We start from the raw sequence: 11070 nt of genomic DNA, 5'->3' as shown, positions 1-11070 counted from the left end.
AAACAAAAAAAAGATAGTCTGAATCTGATGTCTTGGTTTTTACCTTCATCGGGTCCCAATCAACCTAAATGGCACAGAGGAATTAAAAATGCATGCCATGAAAGTTCAGGTCTTAGGAGGTTAAAAATGTCCCTGCTGATGAGACCAGTGAATGTGGGGCGACGGTGGCAAGAAAAAACTCCCTCCTGGAGGAAGAAATCTTGGGAGGACCAGGCTCTCTGGCAGGACCCTCCCTCCTGAGGGCAATACTTACCTATACTTGTCCTCCAGTGTGCGATGGTGGGCTGGGACGACTGCTTTTCCTTCTCAGCATGATGATGACCTTAACTTCCTTCCTTCCTTCCATTTCCTGTTTCAGAACTGAGAATGAAGACAAAACTGGTTAACAAGGTAACAGGACATTTAAAAATTCTCTCACTTCAGGATGAGATGCTGTGTCTTCTTACGTTTCTCTTATAAAACAGGATGTAGGCCGAGTGCTGCTGTTCCTCACAAACTGCAGATCCAGTTGTGTGGAGCACCTGTGCGTCATTATAGGTGAGCCAGCGATCTGATGTAGAGTGCTGACTCTCCTCAGGATGGACAGAACTACAGATGTAGTGTCCTGAAATCACATTAAGACAAATGAATCCAACTTCTGGAAGTCAACTGATTCAAGCAAACAGTGATTTTGACTTAGTGCTTCTTAGAACATCAAAAGCTTTTGTGTGTGAGTCCTTCACTGAAAAGTAGCAAGTTTCATTTTCTGTTTGTCACAAGTCTGTTGTTTTACCTGACTCTGTGCCTCCATAATGACTGATGATGCTGCAAAGACTATAACAGCCACCACCCTGAGAAGGAACAAATCCAAAGAGTGTTAGTTTCATAAAGTCTCACATCAGTGCCATAATTAAGCTGATTTGCTGAGGCTACGTCCACACTAATGCGTTTTCGTTTGAAAACGCATCGTTTTCTCTCCGCTTTGACCTCCCGTCCACACCGAGACGGCGTTTTCCTCAAGGAAAAACACAGCATCTTGAAAACGCTCTCGAAAACGCATACATTTCAAAACGGAGTTGTCCCATCGCAGTGTGGACACTCGAAAACGCAGACTTTCTAAAACGATGACGCATTTTGGTCATGTGATGCAGTCATGTGAGCAATTAAACAAAGATAAGCCGAGTGCATTAGACAGCAGTTGTTTTGATTGCTCTCAACTTTGACAGCCCTAAAAAAGATTAATATCAGTTTGTACATGCTCCGGATAGCTTTTCTTCAAATTCTGTAATTCTCACTCACTTTTGCGCATGCGCAGGACTGGAACGTAAGCGTTTTCGGCCGTTTCAATGCAGACGCACAACTATTTGAAAATGACTGAAAACGCCAGTGTGGACACGGAGTTTTCAAATCTATCCGGGCTAGTGTGGACGTAGCCTGAGACGTTCTGCAGTCTGTTTTTACCTGATTGGATGGCACCACCAAGTCCCTCTGCAGCCTGACGGGGTCATCCACCTTCTTAATCTTGTAGGTTTGTGTAAAGCCAAACCTCTTCAGATGCAAGATCAGAACTCTGGCAGAAAAGAAAAAAAACACAAACAAGGTAGAAAATAAGAAGAATGAGTGTCAAACACAAACAGAAGATGGGAGAAAACGACTGCTCAAGTATTGTCTCGAAGAACTCTGATATTTGATGCGCCACAGTTTGGAAACCTGGTCAGTCGATCAATTCTGATGTGACCTTACTCACCTTGGCAGTGTATCAAAAGACGACTTCAGTTCTGAGGCCGTCCCTCCACAATCACAGCGAAATTCTATTTCTTGTTCCTGAACAACAGCACAGAGAAGACAGGCTTTATGGTAGAAAGAAATCTCAACATATGCACACACACATGCACACAAACACTAACAAAAAAGGTGTGTTAAGATCGCTGATACGACAACTCTATTGGAATTTGTGATCTTACCTTCAAGTATGTCTCTAACATGTTTATAATAGACCCCTCTGGAACAAGGTCTAGAGACAAGCTGGTGAATTCCTCTTGCTGTGATGATTGGTGACTGCAGCTACACATTTCAGGAGTAACGTAGTTAAAGTAAAGATCAGGTACGTGGAAAAGAGGTATATGAAAATATTGCAACCAGCTCTGCGTTTCTGAAAGACAGGCTTACCTCTTGCATGTCCTCATGTTTTCCATTTTAAAAATGTGATGGTCTTCTACTGGGCAGCTATAACTTTGGCCCAGGAGAGCTGCGTTCCTCTCCAGGTGAGGTGTGAGCCTTTTGACCTCATCGAGGAATAATGTTAGGAATTCATGAGCGTCCTGAAAGAAAAGCAGAGAGATTTAAAACAGTACATCAAAATCAGAAGGTAAAGCAAAAAACGAAATGTCCAAATAGCTGACGCACTTTCTGTGCACTGCCGGTGTATTCAGGAGCTTGACTGCTGAATGCCTTCTTAAAAGCTCTTAGGTGGTGATCTTTAAGGCCATAATCTGTTGACTCGTGACAGTCCCTGACATCAATGAGCCTTCTGTAGAAAGGAAGGGTAAACAGACATTTCTGCTGTTAGATCTCTTTGTTCTTCAGGTTTTTGAAGAAAGTAGAAGGTTGACGTAGCGCACCTTAAGAGCTGAGCTTCTGGATCTGTGCTCCACAAAACCCCCTGACGCCTGATGTCTCTTATGAACTCCTCAATGTTGAGGAGGCTCTGCAGGCAGGAGTTCATGTAGCAGGTGTTTCCGATGTTTGGAAACCTGACACACACGCGCAACGTTTACAGTATCAGTGTAAAATAATTCATTTTCTCCACTTTGACAAAGTGAGTCTTTGTGCACCACGTGTACTCACCCGAAGCAGTCTATAGTCCCAGTTTGACTTTCTATTTTTTTCCCACCGCATGCTACACTGCTCCAAAAAGGTAAAAACACAAACACAAAATTAGGAAAGATGTCAAGATTCTGAGCAGTGTATGCGCATGTATGCATGAGCTTTGAAGTTGAAACATTTTGGAGGACGTCCAAAAGTAGTAAAAAAGATGTAAATACACAAGGTGGAAGAAAAATGCCAATAAAAGGGAAATAAAACAGCTCCAACTAAACCACTGCTATAAATATCTCCAGCAGCATTAAAGAGTGGCGCATTTCTTTACCTCTGATGAGACGTAGAAGGAATTTCCTTCTCTGCCACGTTTTGTTTGTGTAATTTCTGTTTAGAAACAAGAAAACCAACATCAGTAATGGCATAAAACAAACATACCAAGGGAGTCTCTCCATGAAAAGTGTCCAGTTAGAAAATTTGGTATTATTTCATATTATTTATCACTTTAGTGAGCTGTCAGCTCATGAAGCAGATATATAGGAATATCTTTAAATAAATTAAAAACAATTTATTCATGCTTTAAATTGAGTTTTAAAGTTTGTCCTATGAAATACAAAATCCTTCATTTGGTTCTGATCAAAATTCAGTTTTTACAGAAATCATCCATCAAGCTTCATTAAAAGATTCAAAAATGCTTATTTACCATAAAAAATATTTAGAGAAACATCCTGCAAGTCTCTTCAAACTTACCTTTCTGTGAAAAAAAAAACGTTTAAACATCTTTGAACTTAATTTGAGGACATGGATGTGCTAAATTGCTCTTAATTCTTCGCATTTAACTGTGATGAGTAAATGCTTGATGACAGTGACTCTTTCCATAAAACATACCTTCCAGAATTTAAAAAGAAACCAGCGACACTTTTTTTGTGTCTTCACAGTGTTGCTCTCTGCCTCTGCATCGCTGTCAGTTTGCTGCAGAGGACGAACAAACATAAGTTTATTAAAAAAGTAAAGTCACTTTAAATTAACAAGTGCAATTTAAAGAGAATGTGCATTTCATATGTTTCGTGTAAAAGCAAACCGAGGAACAGCAGAGGTGTCTCCATTTTCTCTTCTTCTTTTGACCATTTTCAGCAACACAAGCATCCGGGATGCTGATGAGGACAAAAGTGTAAATGTTATTTTTCAAAGTGGAAATTTTTAACAAGGAGTACATGCTGGAGATTGCAGATAAAAATTAATAACTGTAATGGAACAAAATCATGTATTTTGTACATTTACACTCTACATTTTCAAACGCTAATCTCTGAATCAATAGAAATTATAGACAAGACTAGAAGTAGTAAAAAAGATGTAAATACAAAACACCAATAAAAGGGAAATAAAAGAGCTCCAACTAAACCACTGCTATAAATATCTCCAGCAGCATTAAAGACTGGCACATTTCTTTACCTCTGATGAGACGTAGAAGGAATTTCCTTCTCTGCCACGTTTTGTTTGTGTGATTTCTGTTTAGAAACAAGAAAAGCAACATCAGTAATGGCATAAAACAAAGTATATGGTAAGAAAATACAATATCCTTCATTTGGATTCAAAATTCAGTTTTTACAGAAATCATCCAAGAAGCTTCCTTAAAAGTTTCAAAAATGCTTATTTACCATAAGAAAACATTCAGAGAAATGTGCTGCGAGTCTCTTCAAACTTACCTTTCTGTGAAAAAGAAGTTTAAACATCTTTGGACTTGATGTGATCGCAGCCAAAATCTCCTCAGCTTTGCAAAAGTTCAACTGAAAACAAGCAGTCAAAGGTTGTATATTTATAAACTTTCAGCATAGAACGTTCATACCCTGAACAGCAAACATCAGCATTATGATGTATGGGGCTCATTTGCATATTTTGGAATGTATGCTCATTTGAACTGTATGGTGCTCGTCTCCAAGCAACTGCTACAAAATACAGGTCAAGTCAAGTGGCTTTTATTGTCATTTTAACCACGTGCAGAGGTACTGTACAGAGTGAAATGAGACCGCGTTCCTCCGAGACCCTGGTGCTATATATGACATATACGGACAAACCCAGGACTACATAAAGTGCAGTGTGCATAAATTGCAAAAATAAACAAGACAAAACAGTGCAAAACTAGACAGAACAGGACGATACAGACACAAGACAATGGAAATGTGCAAAATGCTGAGTATTGTGCAAAAGTAACTTGGTGTCTGTATGTATGTGTATGAGTGTGAGATACTGCAGATAAGTGCTTGGTAGTGACATGTGTGAAGGTGTGCGTGTGCCAGTGCAGTCACTGAGTGTTCAGGGGTCTGACGGCTTGTGGGAAGAAACTTTTCCGTAGTTTGGTAGCGAGGGCCCGGATGTTCTGGGACCTCTTTCCAGAAGGCAGCAGGGTGAAGAGTGTGTTTGAAGGCTGTGTGGGGTCCTCCAGCAAGCGGGTGTTATAAGGAGGGGAGAGGGACTCCAATGATCTTCTCAGCTGCTCTCACAATCTGTTGTAGGGTACTGCGATCTAATACGCTGCAGTTACCATACCAGACAGTGATGCAGCTACTTAGGATGCTCTTGTTAGTCCCACTGTAAAAGGTGGTGAGAATGGATGGTGGGAGATGGGCTTTCCTCAGCTTCTGCTTGAAGTAGAGACGCTGCTGGGCCTTCTTGGTTATGGAGCTGGTGTTGAGGGAGCAGGAGAGGTTCTCCGCCAGGTGGACACCAAGAAATCTGGTGCTCTTGACGACCTCCACAGAGGATCCATTCATGTTAAGTGGGCAGTGATCCCACTGTGCTCTCCTGAAGTCAACAATCTCTTTTGTTTTGTCCACGTTCACAGACAGGTTGTTGACTCTACACCTCTACAGATGGCCCGCAGTGCAACCCTTCAGCTTCCTACTAGATTCACCTATATACAAATTTAAAGACTTAGGAGACTTACTTCTCGTCAGAGTTGTAGCATTCACAAGATTTTCAGAAAACTTGAACTCAAGGTCAAGGTCACTGATATTCAAACTGACCCCAGAACTTTAGTAGATGCACCAATGGTATCAATTCAAAATCCTACGCTTCTCGTTCTCGAATTATTGTCTTGACCAAGCTGAGTATACAATTATGAAACAATCATTTTCCATTTTTATTTCACTATCTGTAACTAAGACAAATAAACAGTATTTGGGACACAAGTCACTATTAAAGTGGTTAGTGAGACTCCACATCTGATAACAGTATAACACACTGCTTATTTATGTAAAATTGTCATCAATAAATGTGTTCAAAACAGAAGCTACACTGGCTTTAAAAGTTTTTGTTAACTCTGACTACCTGTCTGCTCTTACCTGTTTCTTTTGCTCTCTGCTGTCTTCATCCTCCATCCAACTCTACATTGTATTGTTAGGGATGACATGATGAAACTGAAGGGTGTCTGGGCACCGAAAAAAGAAAAGAAGAGAGATTGGATTAGGCTGCAGCTGGCGTGCCATTCTCTCACTTCAGGATGAGATGCTGTGTCTTCTTACGTTAATCTTGTAAAACAGGATGTAGGCTGAGTGCTGCTGTTCCTCACAAGCTGCAGATCCAGTTGTGTGCAGCACCTGTGCGTCATTATAGGTGAGCCAAGGATCTGATGTAGAGTGTGGACTCTCCTCGGGATGGACAGAATTACAGATGCAGCAGCTGTTTCCGATGTATGGAAACCTGACACACAAACAAAAGTTTACAGTATCAGTGTAAAATAATTCATTTTGTCCAGGTTGAGAAGGTGAGCTTTGGTCCTTGTGCACCACGTGTACTCACCTGAAGCTGTCTGTAGTCTGAATTTTATTTTCCATTATTTATCCACCGCCCAAATGTTTCACTGCGCTACTGCAAAAAGGTAAAAACACAAACACACAATTAGACACTGAGCACTGGATGTGCATGCATGCATGAGCTTTGAAGTTTAAACTTTTTTTTATCATCAACAATTTTTATTTATTTCATTTTAAACTTCAATAACAGAGCTTAAGGATAACTACATAAATAAATAGTTTAAAAAACAAACAAACAAAAACAAAACACAACAACAAAAAAAACAAAACAAAGGGAAGTTATCCTATTCTTTCTTCGCACACCAATTCCCACACCACCACTCTGTCATTACTCCTCTGTTCTTCAAGTTACAGAAAGCCAGCTTGTAAAGGGGGACCAAATACAATCATATTGATGCAATTTGTCTAATAAACCATAAGTCACTTTTTCGTAAGACGCCAACTTAGCCATTGTCTTTAGCCACTCTTCATAGGGAGGGGGGGTTCTTTTTCCGCCAATGTCTTAGCAGGACCCGTTTGGCCGTAGTAAGAGCCAAAATAATCCATCTTTTTGTATAACTGGAAAAATCTACAGGGAGTGCAGAATTATTAGGCAAGTTGTATTTCTGAGGAATAATTTTATTATTGAGCAACAACCATGTTCTCAATGAACCCAAAAAACTCATTAATATCAAAGCTGAATGTTTTTGGAAGTAGTTTTTAGTTTGTTTTTAGTTTGAGCTATTTTAGGGGGATATCTGTGTGTGCAGGTGACTATTACTGTGCATAATTATTAGGCAACTTAACAAAAAACAAATATATACCCATTTCAATTATTTATTTTTACCAGTGAAACCAATATAACATCTCCACATTCACAAATATACATTTCTGACATTCAAAAACAAAACAAAAACAAATCAGCGACCAATATAGCCACCTTTCTTTGCAAGGACACTCAAAAGCCTGCCATCCATGGATTCTGTCAGTGTTTTGATCTGTTCACCGTCAACACTGCGTGCAGCAGCAACCACAGCCTCCCAGACACTGTTCAGAGAGGTGTACTGTTTTCCCTCCTTGTAAATCTCACATTTGATGATGGACCACAGGTTCTCAATGGGGTTCAGATCAGGTGAACAAGGTGGCCATGTCATTAGTTTTTCTTCTTTTATACCCTTTCTTGCCAGCCACGCTGTGGAGTACTTGGACGCGTGTGATGGAGCATTGTCCTGCATGGAAATCATGTTTTTCTTGAAGGATGCAGACTTCTTCCTGTACCACTGCTTGAAGAAGGTGTCTTCCAGAAACTGGCAGTAGGACTGGGAGTTGAGCTTGACTCCATCCTCAACCCGAAAAGGCCCCACAAGCTCATCTTTGATGATACCAGCCCAAACCAGTACTCCACCTCCACCTTGCTGGCGTCTTAGTCGGACTGGAGCTCTCTGCCCTTTACCTTTTTTTTTTTTTTTTTTTTTTTTTTTTGCCTGTCCCGTTTGGCTCTTTTGCCATCAGAATTGTTGTCTAAAGGCAAAGAAAGATGCCCAACGGATTTACTTTACCAAATTGACCATCCCAGCCTTGCCATAATGGTCCATTTGATTCACCTTTTATTGTTTATTTTATTTTCACTTGCTGAATACGGGACAGACTTGACTGGGGGAAAGAAGGGGAGAAAGAAAGAGGGAAAGAGAAACAGCTGAGAAGAGGGACGGGGGAGAAGGGCAAAAAACAAAAACCAACAGAATGGGCAGAAAAAAAAAAGAAAGAAAAAGAAAATGCATATATCAATCACCTGGATCACCTGTTGAGAAAGAAAAAGGAAAACAAGCAGAAGAGAACAAGAGTAATAGAATAAACAGCATCACAATGATATATGGGAATATGACAGTAAATACTAAATATTAAACATTATTGTGCAGCACATAAGATCAACAGAACACAGTGTGCTTTGAGGTAGGAGCCAAAAAGGGTGTAGTTTGTGGGTGTGATCACCTGTGTGTACACCTGTGAGCATGGATGCGCTTGTTTTTTTTTAAAAGGTTCCTTCATGTAATGATCTGCTAGAGGGTGTGGGGGGGGGCCACAGCCCCGTCCTCCAGGGCATGAAGCAGGTATGGAGGAGATCAAAACTCCAGACATCCAGAGGCCCCCAGAACACAAGAGACCAAGGAAGACCAACAGAGGGGCAGCCGCGCCACTGTCCCAGAAAGAGCTGAGGAGAGTCCCAGATGAGGGCTCACTCAGCAGCCGCGAAGCAGAAGCCAGGGGGAGTTGCAGTGACGCGCCCGTGTGCTCCGCCGGCAGCCAGCTGTGCCTGAATGACCGAGCCCCAGGCCGAGAGGCCGGGGGCACCCCACCTCCGAAGTGGCCCGAGCGAGCCCCAGGCTCCAGGCCCCGACAAGCGGCCGCCAAGGAGTGAGCCGGTGTGTACCTGGACGCCCATCCCCAGACACAAAGAACCACCAACGCACCGATGTCTGAGGGGGTCCGCCACTGGCAGGGGAAGTGGTGGTGGGGGGAGATAGGCCTCCAAACCTTGGAGGGCCTGAGATGTCCTCAGAGAGGTGGCGTCTGATACCCAACCTGACATATAGACACAGACATACAGGCACACACAGATACAAACATCCATTCCCACCCTCATGCTCTCATATGCACTTACTCCACACTCAACCAACGTGGAGACAGACATAAAGAGACGCTGTACACACGATCACACTCCCCAAGCGTCCTCTACGAACCGGGTCTAGGTACCCTTGCCCCTGGAGGGGGGAACTGCACCCAGACCCAGGTGGTGTTACCCTTTTCCACAGAGCTCGGGACAGTCCACCCAACCCAGAACCTCACGCCCATCCCGGACCCACCCAGGGGCAGCCAGGCTACCAGGTCAGTAACCCACGTCCGTCAGCACAGACCCTCCCCTAGCCCCGCTGCACGCAGCCACGAGGAAACAGTCACCCGAGAGCCAACAGAGCCCCTAACCGGACATGACCGCTACCCCGGATTGAGCCCCCCAAGGAAGATGCCTCTGGGGAACCCCCTGACGCCCTAAGCCTGTCCCTACCCCCACACCAATCACAACAGTGAAGGCGGGACCAAACTATGACCCCCCACCCCCACTAGGTGATGGAGCTGATCAAAGGAGCCCAGAGCAATTGATCTGATGTGGTGGCAGAGGCTGTGTCAAGACTAATGTAATCTAATAGATAATTTCTATATTGGTTAGAATTAAGATTATTTTTATTTTTCCAGTTCATGAGGACTGTTTTCTTGGCTATGCATAGGGCAGTGAAAACCATATGGGCTATATTCTTTTCTGAAGTGACATTATCTAAGCTGCCCAACAAACACACTAAGGGGGAAGTTGGAATGTTACATTTCAGACACTTCGATAAGTCTTCACATATCTCGCGCCAAAACTTCTGAACTGGTGGACAGAACCAAAGAGCGTGGATATAATTGTCCGGTGAATTGGTTTGGCAGTGTGAGCAGTTGTTGGTAGACGTAAAGCCCATCTTGAACATCCGATGACCTGTATAGTGCACTCTATGTAATATTTTGTATTGAATTACCGGTAATTGAAGACTGGGATTTCTAATTAGATGAAAGGTTTTTAAGCAAGTCTGAGACCAGAAGTTTTGGTCTAAGTTAACTGATAAATCCGCTTCCCATTTTGCAATAGGAAGTGATATTGATTCATCTGTTTTAGAAAGCATTCTATATATTTTGGATAGTAATTTGGGGGTTTTAAGAGTAAGAAATTGAACCACACTTGGTGGTGTTTGTAGTTCAACTTGACCGGGTTAAAATTTCTTTTTTACTATGGATTTAATTTGTTGATATTCTAAAAATCTTTTCTTGTTGATCCCATATTGTGTAACTAGTCCATCAAATGAAATAAATTCTGTTCCTTCTAGTATATGTTCTAAATATTTGATTCCTTTACCACTCCAATCTGAAAAGTTTAGAGTGTGCATCCCTGTCTGGTGCCCCTCAAGAGACAGAAGCTGGAGGATGTCTGGTCATTTGTTCTGACACAAGCTGTTGGGGAATTATATAATATTTTTGACCAGTTGATGAAAGAGGATCCAAAACCAAATTTGTGTAAAGTTGCAAAAAGAAATTTCCAGTTAACTCTGTCAAATGCTTTTTCTGCGTCTAAAGAGAATATTGTAGTTTCTAGGTTTTTACTGTATGAGTAGTCTATCAAATTAAGTAATCTGCGTGTATTTGTTGATGAGTGCCTACCTTTTATGAAACCAGTTTGGTCAGGATGAATTAAGAGGGGGGTTATTTTCTCCAGTCTCTTTGAGAGAGCAGATTATTTTAAGGTCTACATTTATAAGGGATATTGGACGATAGCTTGAGGGATATACAGGGTCTTTGCCTGGTTTTAGCAGGAGATTAATGTTTGCAGATTTCATATTTGATGGAAGTCTGCCCTTTTCTTTGATTTCCAACAACGTTCTGTAGAAAAATTCTT

At 41.9% G+C, this 11070-nt stretch overlaps 1 protein-coding gene across 1 annotated transcript; it reads right to left on the bottom strand.

The window, feature by feature from the left end:
* Positions 1-354: 354 nt before the first annotated feature.
* On the bottom strand, positions 355-6493 carry LOC308383984 (ubiquitin carboxyl-terminal hydrolase 37-like; the record flags this gene model as incomplete). The annotated part of the gene is made up of 17 exons (XM_080862269.1): positions 6318-6493; positions 6138-6223; positions 4503-4583; positions 4249-4304; positions 3878-3950; positions 3685-3768; positions 3128-3183; positions 2827-2883; positions 2601-2732; positions 2386-2509; positions 2149-2300; positions 1944-2043; positions 1727-1803; positions 1441-1549; positions 773-830; positions 447-604; positions 355-360 (listed from the first exon to the last, which is right to left on the bottom strand). Exons 2-17 carry the CDS (start codon positions 6171-6173, stop codon positions 355-357), a joined length of 1359 nt encoding a protein of 452 aa, XP_080718395.1. The 5' UTR covers positions 6174-6223; positions 6318-6493.
* Positions 6494-11070: the final 4577 nt, after the last annotated feature.

This window comes from Rhamphochromis sp. 'chilingali', assembly GCF_963969265.1.
Source record: "Rhamphochromis sp. 'chilingali' genome assembly, chromosome: 17".
NCBI lineage: Eukaryota > Metazoa > Chordata > Actinopteri > Cichliformes > Cichlidae > Rhamphochromis > Rhamphochromis sp. 'chilingali'.
Note: the sequence above shows the minus strand (reverse complement) of the source record. Positions and strands in the feature narration are given on the sequence as shown.